The sequence below is a fragment of the Lupinus angustifolius genome, chromosome LG17 (genome assembly GCF_001865875.1).
Source record: "Lupinus angustifolius cultivar Tanjil chromosome LG17, LupAngTanjil_v1.0, whole genome shotgun sequence".
NCBI lineage: Eukaryota > Viridiplantae > Streptophyta > Magnoliopsida > Fabales > Fabaceae > Lupinus > Lupinus angustifolius.
In genome coordinates, this window is record NC_032025.1 from 1,896,886 (window position 1) to 1,916,680 (window position 19,795).

At 31.2% G+C, this 19,795-nt stretch overlaps 1 protein-coding gene across 1 annotated transcript; it reads right to left on the reverse strand.

Moving 5' to 3' along the window:
* LOC109331258 (nicotinamide/nicotinic acid mononucleotide adenylyltransferase) lies at nt 5,955-12,704 on the reverse strand. Its single transcript, XM_019565642.1, has 9 exons — nt 12,439-12,704; nt 12,268-12,341; nt 11,663-11,748; nt 11,217-11,300; nt 10,937-11,021; nt 10,327-10,406; nt 10,113-10,214; nt 6,244-6,302; nt 5,955-6,148 (listed from the first exon to the last, which is right to left on the reverse strand). The coding sequence occupies exons 1-9, from the start codon at nt 12,516-12,518 to the stop codon at nt 6,046-6,048; spliced, it is 753 nt and encodes a 250-aa protein (XP_019421187.1). The 5' UTR covers nt 12,519-12,704; the 3' UTR covers nt 5,955-6,045.

The window sequence follows — 19,795 nt, forward strand, 5'->3', positions numbered from 1 at the left end:
TGAAAGTTGAGGCCTTACTACACATTCCAGATTAGGACGTGTTTGGATAATTTATACAAACCTACAAGCTTGTCAATTCCGTTTCTGTTACATGTAATTAATGTGGATTGAATTATAGATCAACGGAGTTTGTTGTAGTATACAAAACCAAAGTCACACGTTTCTTCCGTAAAAACCAAAACAAGAACTTGCAAAGCAACAAGCACTTCTCACCTAATATCTTTCTTGTTGTTTCAGAAACACCGCATACAATTACTAGCCGAAAGATAACATTTTCTATGTCCATGTCCAATTGATTCTTACTAGGTTGTTCTGCTGCAACGATCAAGGTTGCTTTTTGAATATTCAAACTATATGATATTGTTTTGAATATAAGTAAGTTGTGGGACTTACGTTAAGATCATGATGTTTTCTAAAACACAGATCTGATGAAGTTGAGTGATTTTGTTTTTCAGGAGTTAATAGATATTCACTCAATTTACTGCAATGTCGCTGTCATTAATATTTTGTCTCCGAAATTCCCAAATTAACTTTAAAAGTTTAACCAGGATTCTTTAATTGAGCTTCAAGAATAAGAGTTTGGATTTCTGATCAATGGACCACAATGTGTTGTCCAATTAAATTAGTTAGAAAAACATAGGACCACGCTATCGGGATAGGTTCTTACATAAATATATTTGAGAATAAAAAGTATAAGATGTTTTGGTTATAGATTTCAATGTTTGATTTGTCTAATAGAAGATTATTAAACTTTTTCAGTTCTAACCAAACTATGGTTTGAAATCCAAAAAAAAATTCAAACACAACTCAGCTGTGTTTATGGATGAATTTTAATTTATGTAGTGATGAAATATGTTGTTTAATAAAAATTGCAACTTTTTTTGTCATTGTCTTATATATCTTCTCGCCCATAGAGTTTAATTACGACTATATCTCCTAACAAATACTTTTATCTTAAGAAAATGATCATTTTTCATGTGAACATAAATCTAGTGAGTATGTGTTAATTAAGAGACCTACGTAAAGTTATTATTGCTCATGTGAAGTGACATTTCTAATTGAAAGACATTTTAGTTTGTAATGTAAGTGCAAATTGAAATTGGAATAATAAACTTTTTATACTGATTTACATTTACTATTTTTTGCAGGATGCATACAATTTATTGTACATTGTTGTATATGTACATAAAGCATCTAATTCGAACACTGGAATGCAACAAATAAAAAAACAAGAGGGGAAAAGTAAGGGAACATATAATGTCTTCTATATGTCTTGAGCTTAGATTTATTGAAACAAATGTATTTAAATTAAAATTTTAATTATTAAGTATTTTTCTGACTAATTATAGTTTATATTATATGAAATAATATACATTATGAGATAGAAGATGTGATTGACAATTTAGAGTTTGGATAGATACAGTTCATTAACATTTAACAGTAAGGATAAGGAGACTAAAGCGTAGAGAATGGAAAATGAGTAGAAAGAAGTGTTTGTTTTGTTTGTCTTATATGGATACAGTGTAACTCGGACATTGAATGGGGAAAGAAGCTGACAACAAAAATGGATTCAAAGGCACAACTTGATTTCATGATACTTTAATGAAAGAGCCCACTGTTGGCATCACCAATGAGCATTTTGCAGCACGGGCTGGGCCCTACCGTCACAGAACAGAAACTCAGTACTCGTCAGTTTATTTACCAAAAGAGAAACGGGCCTTATATAATTTGTAACAGGGTACGGGGCTCACAACTTTTCTTTTCTTTATTTATTTCTGGTTTTTTAACAGCCGAAATAAAGGTAAAATTAAAAATTAAAATAATTATCATATCCTTATTTGATATGGAATATCTGGATGTTTTATTGTTTTTAGATAGTTTTTACTATTATTACTATTTTAAATTCTAACATATCATATTTTTGTCTCATCTGTGTATTTATACACGCTAAAATCTATTTTGCATTGCAAGGCACATATCCAAATGTCACTGATTACCCCCAATTCATTATACATGCTAGTTCGTGGTCCATGCTAGAGGACTTTTTTCCAAATAATTCCATATATACATACATCCGGTAGGTGTAAAAAAAGTTTATAAATTTTGTATAAATTATATGTATATTTTAATATTACTTATCCTTATTTATTTAATTAATTTTCACAAATTTAATTATCATTCTTGATTTCTCTTCACTTTTCAATATATCACTCTTATACTAATTTTTTCAATATATATATATATATATTGGGATGAAATTACTGTTACCACTTTTATCCATTTTTTGATGTATTGTTAGTAATTATTCTTTTAATAATTTCTCTTCCACTTTTTTCTCAAACTATCAGAATTGAGTTTGAATTTAAGATATTAATTGCGAAAATTTAATATGTGTATTTTAGTTTTATTTCATTTTTATATTATCTATTTATTTATTCAAATGTATGTGGAAACCTTAACAGAATCGAGAAATACTATTTTCTCAACGTCATGAAACGATATTTACATGTGAAATTATTCATTATTACTTGCAAATATAAAGTAGTTGCCATAATAGCAACATGAAATATTAAATTTGGCACTTGTAAAAGCGAGTTTATATATATATATCCCTTTCAATAAAGAAACAAGTAAGGGTGTTGTCCCCATTTTAATTATTCAATAAAGTAAACATTAATAGATTACGCATCCACAACAAAGCCATAAGATATATATTCTTATTTAGAGTGAGTATTATATATAAGACTATGTCAATTTTATTTATAACTTTTGTGAAATTCTCCTTTTTACATGGCCAAATGAAAAAGAAGTATATATGAAAGGATCTATTCCTCGCTGGCATCACCTAAATAAGAATACTTCAACACATAAGTCGTGTAAATATTCCATGCATGTCAATTTAAGTAATGACCTGAATTTAAATCACTTTTGATATTGTATATATTTGTTCATAATATAAGAGATGGAGTTGAAGTTTTGCATTCATGGTAAAGTACCATGTCAACATTAAATGATAATAAACATTACAAACGTATCTTCTGCACATAAATATCATGATTCATTTTACAGAAAAGCAGGGAAATGTAAATAACGTTTGATAAAGTGGGGAACTAGAGGGCCTGCAAACAACTTGGCATTGTGTATTTACAAAGCGCACATTCATCTAGCAATGGTCCCTAATTGTGGAGTCAGATCAGGACCACAACCCATTCAAGTCCTCTGCTAAAGAAAGCCCTTTTATATATTACCATAGTTTTCATTACATATTAGTAGTGTTATAAGACCATGTTTGGTTTCTAGTATTAATTAATTTCTTCTTCTTCTCACACTTTGTTGGTGTTGTTACTGTTGTCTATGCAATATATATTCATTCAGGTATAATCTAGTTAGATTGTTACTCGTGCAGAAATGAGACATAACTAGGAAATAACATGTCATGCTAGTCTTTCTCCCCCTTCTCCATGTAACTTTAATCTTTGTTGGTATAATTTATTATAGTTAGTTTTTCCATTTTCAGCTTAGCTTTCATTATATTGAAGATTATTTGCACGAAAAAGTTGTACTTCCTAGGAGCAGGGGGGGCAGGAAGGTAAGACAAGAGTACTAACAAATTTGCTTTCACTCAAAAATAAAAAAGCAAGAAGATTCTTAGATAAAGGAGAGGAGGACCATGCTTGAATTAATTTCTAGGCGGTGAAATATTGATTTGCATATGATAAAATGTACTCATAGTATATGAATTTTTGCTAAGAATATATACAATAATGATAATTTATATATAAGTAATATATCTATCATCATTCATATTACTTTTTGAATAGTCAATAATAATTAAACATAAAATAGTAAATAATACAGTATGATGTATACATTTTTTTTCTTCTTTTAATGGTTTGATGTTGGGTAATAAAAACCTTTATGAGATAGGGGTGGGTATCTTTTAGAATCCCCAGGAGATAATGATTTCATTGTTTCAGAGGGAGAGTAAAAGCAGTTCTCATTTATCTGCTAGATGCATGTGTGATGTGGACTTGAAATGAATCTGTTTCACTCTCTCTCTCTCTCGTGTTTTATTATGAGGGGCTAAAGACAGATGCAGGTGCGAGTAGGACACGTGAAAACGAACAATAGGTGAGAGTACATCATTTAATTATAGGAGTGGCACAACCTTCACATGCGACAATGTTCATGTTTGGTCGTCAATCGCTGATGTTATCTTGTATAATTCAGTAAATTGTACCTAGCCAAAGATAGAAGTATATCAAAAGTAGATCCGAGGCTATATATAAATAAATATAGAGAAAAAGATGTATGTATTGTATGAGTTTTATACACTACCATGATATCATCAGCCATTAATATTTAATTGTTATTGACTTTTAAAAAAAAAAGTAATCTACATCATACATAATAAAGTGTATGTGTATAAATCTTTACAGCATAGATTTTATACTCATAAATATATATAAGTAGGGTTGAAAGGCTTAAGCCCATTTGAGAAGAACCATAATGTAAGCCCAGCACGCTGAAGACAAAAGGGGAGAAGAAACAAAATTATAGGTTTCAGTTTGAGGTTCAAAGATATATTTTTATTTTGTTGAAGGCATATTCTTCGCGAGTATGCCACATAACTCCATAAGCCGAATGCAAATAAAGGTATGCAAGGCACTAATAATAACCAACATCAGATGACAGAGGTAATTGTAATAATTGGATGATAAAGTGGTTGAAAGAGAAAAGGGACTAGAAAAGAATGAAGTGTTGGCAAAAAAGCAATGCATGTTAAAAAATATTTTTTAGATTCTAAGTTGCGAGTGACCAAACAAGTAACCAGGCTACATATTAGATGCATTAATAAATAATAAAAATGTTTAGTTAATTTAATACATGATCAATATTATTTTCCGAAATACTCAGTCACGCAGTTTCTAAATAAAAAGTAATTTTTATTTGTTATAATTCTACCTATGTAGTCATGATGATAATATGACACTAGTCAATTTGTTTGGGAGTTGAATGTTGGAGGGGAGAGAAGGGAAATGGAAGGCTTGGGAGCCATGAAATACACTTGTGAAGTGACTCTCGAACCTTCCATTTCCATTCCTTCCCCTCCAAAATCCAACTCCCAAACAAACCCTTAAAGTAGGGCAAGGGTTAATAAGGTGTAACTTAAAACAAATTTGACCACAGAATTGAGGGTTAATCACATTTTATTAATATGCTTCTCAGAATAACTTCCTCCTGTAAGGACCACTCTTCTAAATAAGTTAAGATATACATGTTACAAATACTAATCACAAACAGCTTTTCTACAAATTTTTACAATGTCACCAAGTCATACCTAATCATGTCACATGTCACTTGGTGACACATAATCCATATGGATTACTTATTTTTTTGCTTGAACATTTACTTAGAAATATGAGCCAATTTAGTCGTCTAAAGATCAAATGATAATCAACTTAGTTCTCCAAAAAAATTGTTAACATATAAGTCACTTAAAGAAATTTTCACCATATAAATCTTAAACATAAAATTTGTCACTAAATTAGCAAATTAGTCTCTCTGTTTAAATTTGTCACGAATTTGGATATGGGTTAGTAGGATGAGATAAGCTTGCTCAACCCTACCCATTAATAAAACTGTTCTGCATTTGCTTCTCAACAAAAAAGACCCCGTTATTCATGAAAATATTATTCACGAGCACATAGCCATGGCTTTGCCTTGACACTGAAACAGATGATACCTGCACTTTATAGCATCAGCCTCTTATTGCATCAACTACCTGTTTTATGGAAACAAATTTAATATAATGACAAGCTTAAAGCAATGACTGTTTTCTCTTTTCTTTTCTTTATAATGAAAAGCAAGACCACAGTTAGAGCCATTGTAATGAAGGCCTAGTCTCATGGTCATACCTGCAAGTCTGCAACCCAGTAATGTGGACGGGTAACGGACTTGTGCTCGCACCGGTAAAGGTGAGAAATTTATTCAAAATCACTTTTTGAAATCTGGCTTATGGATAGCTAATTGTTCAAATAGTAATTATTTATCATCTGAGTGTGCGTATAATTGCTGCTCTCTGATATAATCAATCACTTCATCTGCAGTAAGGTATTTTATTGATAATCCTCTTGCAATGCACTCCCTGAAATTAGCATAGAGGACAGAATAAAATGTGAACAATGTCTCCCTTTCATGGTGCTCAAATCATGAAAGTAAACAGGGTCATAGTATTATTACCTTATTCTTGTTGAGCTTATTTGATTTGGTACAAGTTCATCCACAACTTTGATATTAGCCTAGAAATTAAGTTTCGAAATGCATCAAAAGGAAAGAAAATCCATGGGCTGACCCTAAAAGCTAACTAGCAAAACAGCAGTTCATTCTAAAGGCGAAAACCATAGAAAAATGCCATCAAGACAGTCTTCTTAGAATTCAGTGAGGGAGAGAAATTAGGAATGAAGGATTTCATTCTCATTGAATTTTGAATTGCCAATTACAGAATAAAAACAACTTACTATATATAGCAAGTGGTTAAATAACTTCCCTAACAGCTTGCTATTAAAGGAAAGTAATGCTAATCCAATTCTAAAGCAGAACAGAAAAAGGGAAGTTGCCAAACAACCCCAAACCAGATTCAACCATGGAAATCAACAAGTCTGGTTCAGGCATCATTGTTTCTTTACCAATCAAAGTTTAAAAGAATAGACTGATTTCAACACTTCAATTTGAAATTCTAGAGCCAACTAATATCAATATGCCTAAGCAAATGGGCCCCCTGCTGGATTTTCTCACGCACCACATGACAATCCACTTCAATATGCTTGGATCGTTCATGAAAGACAGGATTATGAGCCAGGTAGATTGCAGACCTGTTATCACAGTAAATGGATGCAGGATTCAACAAAGGAATGCACAAATCTGTGAACAAGTAATTAAGCCATTGCACTTCACAAGCTAGACTGCCTAAAGCCCTGTATTCAGCCTCAGAGGAAGACCTACTGACTGTGTTTTGCTTCTTGGATTTCCAGGAAATGAGGGAAGAACCAAGGAAGATACAAAAACCTGTAATGGACTTCCTAGTATCCAAACAACAAGCCCAGTCTGAATCAGAGAAACCAGCAAGCTTGAGGGCAGAGGAAGAGGAGAAGAAAAAACCCTGAGCAGGAGAAGACTTCAAGTAATGAAGCACTCGAAGAGCAGCCTTATAGTGCACATCCATGGGCTTACACATAAAGAGGCTAAATTGCTGAACTGCATAGGCAATGTCAGGCCTTGAAATGGTGAGATAAAGCAATCTCCCTACCAGTCTTCTGTAACAAAGAACATCAGAAAATGGTTCACCTTGTCCAAGTTGTAATTTGACTGAGGGATCAAAAGGGACCTTGGCAGGCTTGGCAGCTAAGGAACCGGAATCCTCAAGAAGAGCCAAAGCATATTTCCTCTGATTCAAATGAATGCCATCCTGTGTTCTAGCAATTTCCAGACCAAGAAAGAACCTGAGTGAGCCTAGATCCTTGATTTTGAAAGTCTGGTCCAGAAATTGCTTAACTAACTGGATTTCAGCAAGGGTATCACCAGTTAGAACCATGTCAGGAAATAATTGTGACCAAAGGCAGAAGTAGTGGAATAAGGCCCCCATATATCAGCATGCAACAGCTGAAAAATTTTATTAGAATGAGTATTGCTATTACAAAATGGTAATCTTCTTTGCCTAGAAGTATGACAAACATCACAAGGAGCATGACTTGTATTACAAACAGGAATAAAAGGAAAAGAACTAGACATGGTCTTCATTAAGGATGATGGAGCATGACCAAGTCTAAGATGCCAGAGAGTGAACTCATTGAGCCCAGAAGAAGAGTGAGAGACAGAGACAGAGGAGGACTTGGACAGAAGATTGATGACAAACAGGCCTTGTTTTAAACTAGCTGTACCAATCACCTTCTTGGTAATATTCTGCACAATGGTACATGAGTTGAGATGAAAAGTTAGATGACAATGAAGAGACTGAATCAACTTATGGACAGACACTAGATTGACATGGAAATTAGGAACATATAAGACATTAAACAGGACAAGTGAATCAGACAGAATAACTGTGCCACAAACAGAAGTACTGACTTTACTCCCATTAGGTAATGTGATCATAACAGGTGAAATACTCCTTTGATCACTAAAATGATGCAAGTTATAAGTGATGTGGTCAGTAGCTCCAGTGTCTAATAACCAATCCACACATTTATTACCTGACGTAGAGGGCAATGCAATGGCATTAGTGGCCATCATACCATCAGAAATTGCAGAATTGACCTTGCTACCATCATTCCTGTTCCTTTCAAGCAAATCCAGGATAGATTTCATTTGATCATCAGTGAAACCCTGACTCTTGATGTTCTGAATTGCATTACCATCACCTACAGCATTCTGATAATATCCATCATGTCTATGCTCAACCTCTATAGGAAAACTATCAGCAACATTAGCTGATCTTCCTGATCTGGTGTAGTGATAACCAGGTGGATAGCCATGCTTTAAGAAACATGTGTCCACTGTATGGTTGGTTCTCTCACAATAAGTACAGAACCTAGAATTATTTCCTCTGCCTTCACCATTGTAAGGCATCCTACCTCTTCCTCTATTTCCTCTGAAATTGCTATTGCCTCTTCCTCTGTTCACATTAGAATTCCTGGACTGAGAATTCCCTTGAGAATTGAGTGTCAAAGCCTTTAAATCAGAGAGAATTGAAACATTGAACTGTCTCTCTTGTTGTGTCAACATTGAAAACACCTTGCTAATATTAGGAAGAGGATCTAAAAGCATGATTTGAGACCTAACTTGTGAATATTGATCATTCAAGCCTTTAAGGAATCTAATCACATAATCTTGTTCCCTATGCTTCTTAACTAGATCAATTTGGCCACAAGTACAAGGAGTTGCACATTTGCAATGACCTATGTCTCTATAATTCTCAATTTCTTCCCACAGAATCTTCAATTGAGTAAAATAATCAGAAATTGATTGATTACCTTGAGTCATTCTATAGAACTCTTCTTGAAGATCAGCTATACGAAAGATATCTCCCTGTGAATACCTATCATGAAGATCCTTCCAAGCATCAGCTGCTTCATCAATCCAAAGGATGGATTTCACAATTGTTTCATCAACTGAATGTTGTAACCAGGATAACACCATTGTGTTACAACGAATCCATTGTTCATAGAGAGGATCCAGCATTGGCGGTTGGATCAAGGATCTGTCAATGAATTTCAGTTTATTTTTGGATTGGAGAGCTAATTTCATAGCTCTCGACCAGGAGTGATAGTTTTTGCCATTGAGAGGAGGAGAAACAAGAGTTAATGCAGGATTCTCGTTAGAATGAAGAAAATAAGGATTAGAGGGATTCACAATGTAATCCTCGAAGCTCTGATTCGCCATTGTTCAGATGAGAAACTGATTCAGAGAAATTGATTCAATTAGAGAAGAAGGAATCTGCACCAGCAGAAGGAAAATGAAGAAGAAGAAGAAATCGCAATGTTGAGAGAAGAAACAAGGAAGAAGAAGACGAATCAGAGCAAATCTTGCTCTGATACCATCTTAGAATTCAGTGAGGGAGAGAAATTAGGAATGAAGGATTTCATTCTCATTGAATTTTGAATTGCCAATTACAGAATAAAAACAACTTACTATATATAGCAAGTGGTTAAATAACTTCCCTAACAGCTTGCTATTAAAGGAAAGTAATGCTAATCCAATTCTAAAGCAGAACAGAAAAAGGGAAGTTGCCAAACAACCCCAAACCAGATTCAACCATGGAAATCAACAAGTCTGGTTCAGGCATCATTGTTTCTTTACCAATCAAAGTTTAAAAGAATAGACTGATTTCAACACTTCAATTTGAAATTCTAGAGCCAACTAATATCAATATGCCTAAGCAAATGGGCCCGTAACAAAAAGGTTCCACTAGTCATCATATGTTTGACCCTAACGTGATCAAATACATATAAAAAATCAAAACATAGAAGTTTGAAGATGTCCAGGATATATACATACATACATACATTAAAAACAAATACATAAATAAGGCATGTAAGACATGTCTGATATACCTGATTCTCATTCAAAATGTCATCATTAGATATAATGATACCAACATCTTGTCCTTCTCTGCTAATGCATACTATTCCATAATCTCTAGATATAGCCTTAACCTAAAGTAGAATAACAAAATAATGTTCCATTATTTTCCACAAATGATTAATGTGAAGCTAATCATATCATATAAAATATTAGAATTTTCTATTATACTGAATGCCTAAGTACCTGGTCACGAATCCAGAATCCAGGAATGCCAAAAGATTGAAGCAGATCGGAACCACAGACAAGCATGACCTTGAGTGATTCTACAATAATCAATACAAAAATGAGTTACTGTTAGCCACCATTTTAGACTGCAACATTTACAAACAACGAACTTATAGATCAGGTTTGAAGGTTTAACAAAATACACTGGCCGATTATGCATCCATATGGAACTAAGGAATACTAAAATACTAGATTCAATGACCCACCTAAAACCACGAGGGAGGAAAACATGCCCGAAAATTAAAATCCATAAATTATTAACCATTCAAATAACAAAGCATTCCTAAATAAAACTTACTAAAATTAAAATCATAAATTAATCATTTAAATAATTAAGCATTCGTAAATGAAACCCCACTTCCTAAGCAAAGTAAGCACACATTTTCAAAAGTTCATCCATAGCAAGATTAGTACTCATGTGACTGTAGTTACAATCTTAATAGCCAGTGTTGTATTACTTCTTATTTTCCTTGTTTTAAATATAAAGATTCAGAGAGGAAGCATTCCAAGATGGTAATTATATGACAGACTAATGTGCTTTCTTTGAAGACTTGTTTGTAGAGCATACCTCTAGATACCAACCCAGTCTCACAAATTGAACTCTGGACTCTGGACAAAACAGTTAAAGTGCGCTGATACGTGCTTTGATTTGCCTGTAGGAGTTTATATCCATAAAAATGCAAAATATGAAGAAGTGAGGCCAGCCAAACTGTTATATTTCTAATTATCATAATGCAAATGATGCAAAAGAATTGTTTTCAACTTCAAATCTTTGGATAATGAAGCTTTTTACATGCATAGAGAACAGAGAGACATAAGCAGACTAGCAGATAGAAAGAGTAACTTACCTCCCATGGATCAACCATTACAAATTCGGAACTTTTACAAGCCAGCTGACATAAACGTATTCGATGCTCAGCAGATATTAGGTTCTGTACCAGCGAACAAATGAAAGGCAGTTAAACCATTGTGTGGTTGTGAAACAAGCAGTACCAATTGATCAGAAATGCCCCTCACCCACCACCCCAAAGAAAGAGTTTCCACGAATAACATCTTAGGGTTTGATCTCCTTGTATGCATAGGATAAAAAATAAGAATAACAAATAAAATGAAAGGAGTCTTTCAAATTGTTCATTGACACTCATGATAACTTCAGTGTTTCCAACAAGTCAAGCATACATATTTTCTTATTTTATCATTTATTTTGCTTCGGAGTTTTGCAGATGGAAATGAACATGTATGGATAAAAAATAAATGAAGAATTTCTTTCTCCTTTTACTTGACAGGAACATACCTTTTTCTTGTATGCATCATTCACAGGTGACATGTAACCTCCAATTACACAGTACCCTTCCGAATTCAACGCATCTCTTGCAAGCTCTAAGGGTAATATCCACAATTTTTGTTTCAAATATCAGACAAGTAGAAATTACATGGAATTGAAAATTAAAGCACACAAAATCCAACCAATTATGTCCAATTAAATTCCATCAAGTAATATTTTAAATATATATCACTCCTCATTTCGTTCCTTTACAAAGTAGAGACTAGGAGATCACAACTTAAGGAACTCAACAATACAGGAACACACCACAAATATGAATTTGTTCATATTACAATATATTTCATCTGAACATCTATGCAAAGCATTGAATTCCAATAACAACTCTATTATATGTATATTATGTGACTCATAAAACATGAATCCTAGTATACCCTGGTGCTTTTGTAGTGTATATTTATCAATGATTAACATATATTGGAGCAAGAAATGCCAATTTAAAGTCAAAGCAACGAAAAGAGCAAAATGATCAGTGATTATCATACAATGCACTATTAGCTACTACACTCTCAATACGTATCAAAATTGAAGGAAAGAATAAATGAAAGGGAACAAACCAAACATGCGTAAATGCATGAAAGTAGGTGGATTGAAGCTTCCAGTTGCCACCAGAATTACATATATTTTGCCTCTGTTTTTTAGAAAAAGAGAATGTTATAATTCATAATAAAAAGATAAATATAAAAAATTGAATCATACAGAGAAGATAATTGTAATGGGGAACATACTGGGTTGTGGTGTTTGAAGTGGAGGATTGGTCAGTGATGAGGTGTAAAGCTAATTTATCTATGGGTAAAGGAACATCCATGATTGAACTTGCTTGGAATTTGAAGCTGAACGGAAGATGAATTTGAACGGAGAACTCGCCGGTGGTCTGGTTCACGGCGTAAGCTAAGACGGTGGTGGCATGTAGAAGGCTGATTGGGAAGCCATAGTATGTGGTGTGGGATTTGGGGTTTTAGGGTAAAGTTTGGTAAACAATTATTTTCCTCCTTCTAAGTAATTCGAGCAATTAGAGTAAATCAAGAATGTAAAATCATTCATTCTAACCAATGATGTAAAAACCGTTTCATACCGACTACTTCGACCGGAAAACTGGCAAATCAGACCCCTAACTGGTAAGGTATAAATATTGACCGGTCAAGTATCAAAACCGGTCAAAACTGGTGAACCGACCGGTATTTGACTAAACCGGTCAGTTTATCCTCATATTTCTTAAATAAAAAAAACTTAAAAATTCATTACATTGGGAACATCTTTCCAACTCTTCTTCAACACTTCAAGACACAGGCTTCCAATGCATACTTATATTACATCTTTTGGTTCCTAACATTCATTTGTAATCTCGGTGATATTTGTGTAATCTTGAGTACTGTCTGAAGATAGAATTTGGTGCAAAAAAATAATCTCGATCATGAGACAACTTTGACTCTGGTATTAAATATTAAAACTTCAAATTTATTTATTTTGTAAAGTGAGTTATTAACTTATGTCATTTATTTTGTATTTTGCATATATTAAGTGATACTTTTGAATTGATATATGTTTTGTAATTTAGACTTTAAATTTGTTTATGTGAATTTTGAGTAGATTATGAATATGGATTATAAATTTGAGTATCTATCTATTTGAATTTTTTTTGTTATAGGTTTATATATGTATAAATATAAGCATGTATGTCCACGTTTAATCGGCATGTAGTTTAATTATCCAACCACCGGTTGAACCATTGTACCACTATACTAGTACCTTGACTGGTTTGATAACCAGTACAGTTTTAGCAACACTAATTCTAACTCCCAATATTATAAAATATAAATTTATTACCCACTATTTTTTTTAACAAGTGATTACCTTTTATTAGTATGTTTGGACAAGTGTTCACAAAACATAGTTTTAAATAGGTAGGATCTCTATGTTTGAAGGTTCGATTCTCGTAAGCAAAATTTGTTGAGATGTATAGTTACAAACCTCGAAAGAGATTAGTTCCTTATCCAATAAAAAATATATGGGATATCATTGGTAGGACAAAAAAACATAGTTCTAAATGAACTTGAATTAATAAAATTAATTTTAATTATAATTGAATTTAAATTGAAATGATTTATATTCAGATTGTTATCCTAAAATGTAGTTTTTGTAGAAAAATTAAAAGTTTCAATCAAACACAAGAGTTACATTTTTTTACTTATGATTCTAATTCTAGAGGCTACAGATATAATTTTATAGAATTATTAAACATGTAGATATGAAATTTCAAACATGCACGAAATTGGCATTGGATTGTGTTGGAGTGTTTACCTTCTAGAGTTCTAGTCATGTGTGGACAAGCAACATGGAAATTTGAAAAAGAGTGTTATGAAAGTATAGAGATAAAGAGAAAAGGAAAAGGAAGAGGATGGAGTTGATCACTTGTTCCTCTAGATGATCCACCAGGTTGTCAAAAATCTTCATATGCGAAAAATACCCATCTGCCAAATTGTTCTTCATGTGTGATTTTTTATGGCCGGGAAATTCATTAGCCCACCAACTTTATGTTGGAGTAGTTTGCTTGGGCTAAGAAACAAGTTGCCATGCTACAAAGGTGCAACTAAAGTTTATTAAAACTTTAATAACATGGATTAGGAAATAATTGTTGATAGCAAGTTATCAATAATACATGCCTTGGTATTTTGCTTTGAATTATCATTGCACAATATTAAAATGCGTGTTTGGTTTTTACTGAATATGTCAGGATTAAGATCCTTGGATGAAGGGGTGATGCAATTGGATGGATTGTCCTCAATCTTGTCCCTAACCAACTAAAATGAAGTAAAAATTGATAAGTTCTTGAATATTTAATTATTTTAACTGACATGATATAATATGATTGGTTTGGGACAAGTTTTAGGATATACTTTAGAACAACAGATCATTATCCGATGCAATTAATTGTAATACCTAACTAAACTCTCTACTAACCAATCACAAAACTTGTTTTATATTTTATAAAATTATAATTGATAAAAAGAGTGTCAATAGTGAAGAGTGATCCATAATGAAATGAAGTAGTATAAACATGTAATGAGTTTGTTTTGGTTATTTCTATTTTCATTTTTAATAAAATTAAGAAAGAAGTGTGAAAATATATTTGCATTCATATTCTATACAATATGAGATTCATTTCTAAAAATTCCGAAAATGAAAAAAATATCATTTCCAATATTTCTAAGAATGAAGTAGTGTCATTTTTAAAAAAATTTTTAACACTTTTGTTGTTTCATTTTTTATATTTTTTGATGTTATTCCAAATATTTTACTGTTTTCGAAACTCAAATATAACTTTATTTATTACTTATCTTTTATATCCCTTATTTTTTCATTTTTTTAACTCTGTTTTCAATATGTATTAAATGTAGTTATTTTAATCAAATTGTATCAAACTTCTATATCATTTAATAATTTCTTAAACCATATGCATAGTCTTAAACATTAAAATATATGAAAAATTTCAATTACTTCCTGATCAACAAAATACCAAAATTAATCAATAAGTGTCTTCATCATTCATATCACTATACATCTTCATAACAAAATTTACTTATTTCTCTCAATATAATAATTGTTCTTAGCCTCATTCAATGATATGGCTAAAATAGTTTGATAATGAATGTTAGATCCTAATCGATAATGGGTGTGATAATATACAACTTTGACATGAAAATTGTCACCACTTGAAGTTAATACACCCTAAATTAAATATATAACTTATATGTTACTAATTTATTCTATATTTAACTTTTTTGATGAGTGAGCATAACAACATAAGTATTCGTTATGACTAACATTGACTAGTTTGTCCAAGTCTGATAATTAAACATGTTCAATGTATTGTTGTTATAAAATTGTATAAATATAAGCATGTATGTCCACGTTTAATCGGCATGTAGTTTAATTATCCAACCACCGGTTGAACCATTGTACCACTATACTAGTACCTTGACTGGTTTGATAACCAGTACAGTTTTAGCAACACTAATTCTAACTCCCAATATTATAAAATATAAATTTATTACCCACTATTTTTTTTAACAAGTGATTACCTTTTATTAGTATGTTTGGACAAGTGTTCACAAAACATAGTTTTAAATAGGTAGGATCTCTATGTTTGAAGGTTCGATTCTCGTAAGCAAAATTTGTTGAGATGTATAGTTACAAACCTCGAAAGAGATTAGTTCCTTATCCAATAAAAAATATATGGGATATCATTGGTAGGACAAAAAAACATAGTTCTAAATGAACTTGAATTAATAAAATTAATTTTAATTATAATTGAATTTAAATTGAAATGATTTATATTCAGATTGTTATCCTAAAATGTAGTTTTTGTAGAAAAATTAAAAGTTTCAATCAAACACAAGAGTTACATTTTTTTACTTATGATTCTAATTCTAGAGGCTACAGATATAATTTTATAGAATTATTAAACATGTAGATATGAAATTTCAAACATGCACGAAATTGGCATTGGATTGTGTTGGAGTGTTTACCTTCTAGAGTTCTAGTCATGTGTGGACAAGCAACATGGAAATTTGAAAAAGAGTGTTATGAAAGTATAGAGATAAAGAGAAAAGGAAAAGGAAGAGGATGGAGTTGATCACTTGTTCCTCTAGATGATCCACCAGGTTGTCAAAAATCTTCATATGCGAAAAATACCCATCTGCCAAATTGTTCTTCATGTGTGATTTTTTATGGCCGGGAAATTCATTAGCCCACCAACTTTATGTTGGAGTAGTTTGCTTGGGCTAAGAAACAAGTTGCCATGCTACAAAGGTGCAACTAAAGTTTATTAAAACTTTAATAACATGGATTAGGAAATAATTGTTGATAGCAAGTTATCAATAATACATGCCTTGGTATTTTGCTTTGAATTATCATTGCACAATATTAAAATGCGTGTTTGGTTTTTACTGAATATGTCAGGATTAAGATCCTTGGATGAAGGGGTGATGCAATTGGATGGATTGTCCTCAATCTTGTCCCTAACCAACTAAAATGAAGTAAAAATTGATAAGTTCTTGAATATTTAATTATTTTAACTGACATGATATAATATGATTGGTTTGGGACAAGTTTTAGGATATACTTTAGAACAACAGATCATTATCCGATGCAATTAATTGTAATACCTAACTAAACTCTCTACTAACCAATCACAAAACTTGTTTTATATTTTATAAAATTATAATTGATAAAAAGAGTGTCAATAGTGAAGAGTGATCCATAATGAAATGAAGTAGTATAAACATGTAATGAGTTTGTTTTGGTTATTTCTATTTTCATTTTTAATAAAATTAAGAAAGAAGTGTGAAAATATATTTGCATTCATATTCTATACAATATGAGATTCATTTCTAAAAATTCCGAAAATGAAAAAAATATCATTTCCAATATTTCTAAGAATGAAGTAGTGTCATTTTTAAAAAAATTTTTAACACTTTTGTTGTTTCATTTTTTATATTTTTTGATGTTATTCCAAATATTTTACTGTTTTCGAAACTCAAATATAACTTTATTTATTACTTATCTTTTATATCCCTTATTTTTTCATTTTTTTAACTCTGTTTTCAATATGTATTAAATGTAGTTATTTTAATCAAATTGTATCAAACTTCTATATCATTTAATAATTTCTTAAACCATATGCATAGTCTTAAACATTAAAATATATGAAAAATTTCAATTACTTCCTGATCAACAAAATACCAAAATTAATCAATAAGTGTCTTCATCATTCATATCACTATACATCTTCATAACAAAATTTACTTATTTCTCTCAATATAATAATTGTTCTTAGCCTCATTCAATGATATGGCTAAAATAGTTTGATAATGAATGTTAGATCCTAATCGATAATGGGTGTGATAATATACAACTTTGACATGAAAATTGTCACCACTTGAAGTTAATACACCCTAAATTAAATATATAACTTATATGTTACTAATTTATTCTATATTTAACTTTTTTGATGAGTGAGCATAACAACATAAGTATTCGTTATGACTAACATTGACTAGTTTGTCCAAGTCTGATAATTAAACATGTTCAATGTATTGTTGTTATAAAATTCGTTGGACAATGTTCAATATGAAGATATTCTACTAAATCACTTACTTAATTATTTTAATGATTAAAAATTAGAATAGTAAGGATAACATATTTGGTTTGTGAAATTTAGAGGGAATAATTTTGAAAATATAAAAATAATAACAAAAATTGTCTTAAGAAAATAAAAACATGAAAAATGGAAATTAATTTTTATAAATGAAAAAGAGAACATTTCTTAAAAAAACAAACTTAATTATTTATCTTAGAGATGGAACAGTGGGGACAAGGGGAGAGATACCTTTTTATGGCTATATATGACTGGCATTGACTAGTTTGTCCAAATCTATTTGGAAAGTTCTTTTTCTGTCCCACATTTGGGATTCTACTATTATTTGGGATCATATGTCCTTATTCATGTTCCATTTGATGTATTAAGTCAATGAGAAAGTTTTATTTATTTAAAAAGAAAATTTATAAAAACAGAAATTAATATTTTAATATTATTTCATAAATTTTGATTGGTGCGGGACATAAGGACATAAACTTTAATTGGTCCTCACGTATCAAACTAATCAAATCCTACTGAATAATATAATTTTTTTTTTACTTTTATGTTTTTATGATTTTTCTTTTTAAATAAATGACAACTTCCAATTTGGTTGAGACATCATAAAAAAGTGGGACAGATGATCCATATTTCAGGAACAATAACACACTCTTCTTTTCTCCTTACTCCTACACTTTTAACTAAGTCACAATGGAGACTTTTAATGATTCATATTTTTACATTTTTATAAATTAATAATTTTAAAAAATTGCCCCCTCTCACATTCACCAGTACTGGAGAAGAATCCTATTCATATGGTGGACGCAAATTTTGCAATCTAGAGAACCATATGGACAAAATTAAAAATATTTTATTTCATGCGTATTTGTGATTAATCAAAAAACTAATTTATTTTAAATCATTGATCACTGGGGAATAAATATTGTATTGTTCTTAGAACTTAAATTCAGATACTCACACTAGATATTCCATCATCTATCATTATAGCTTGTTAAAATTTCCAAATTTCCTATAAAACAGATAAGTAAAATAAGTAATTAATTAACAACTATAAAAAGTTAATGGCTGAGCCTGTGATGGTTCCATAGTTAGTGTCATCGTGTCAGGTAGGCCTAGCGCTTCTGTCGCAAGTTCATATGAAAACTAACTATTTTGTTTTTAACGTTGTGTTCTCAAAATTATTTTGGTTCTCATATGAAAACAGACAAACACTACCAAATATATTAATATAGTTGGCAACAACGAGAAAAGTTCACAAATATACAAGTACCATTCTCCAGACTAATCCAAACTTCTTTTTAATTTACATGCTTATGAAATAATTTCTACCCTGTCTTCTTTTATCACCTTAGCCAAAACAAAAATTGTCTGTCATATGTTAAAATAAATAACTATAGTTGCAGATAACACAGCCAAACCATAATTTTAACTTTTTATAAATCCTAGCTATCATAGTTACGTTCTTGTACTCTAGAAGTTTTTAAACGAAATTGTTTCTGTACAATAACAATTTCACATTTTAATCATGTTCACCTAACCTAGTTTTGTTTTTATAAAGTGATTTTATTTATAGTTTTAAGGAGAATCTCAGCGATATTGAATTATGCAAATTTAGATTCTTATTATAAGGATGTCATAGTTTAAATGTGGACTATGTGATCCTCAAATAAAGAGTGGTGTTGCATATTTTTTATGATTACATGAATCTAGGAAGCATGTCTGTCATATTCATTTGAAAATGGACCCTTGAATTGAGCTGAAACCATATATTACACATTTCTAGTGGTATTTTGGTGGCATTGAATTTTGTTCTTCTGACTTATGCAATGTGGATAATAAGATAAAATAGAAGTTTCATTAGTTTATTTATTGGGACCAGAAATTAAATTTGGGCTCTGGAGTTAAGCTTAAAATATCAAATGCGT

Excerpts from the sequence above, each read along its gene's own strand:
- LOC109331258 (XM_019565642.1), bottom strand. The coding sequence starts at position 12,518 with ATGGATGTTCCTTTACCCATAGATAAATTAGCTTTACACCTCATCACT. Across the intron at positions 11,301-11,662 it reads ATGATGCATACAAGAAAAAG|AACCTAATATCTGCTGAGCA; the intron begins GTATGTTCCTGT and ends TCGCTGGTACAG. Across the intron at positions 11,022-11,216 it reads TAATGGTTGATCCATGGGAG|GCAAATCAAAGCACGTATCA; the intron begins GTAAGTTACTCT and ends AAACTCCTACAG.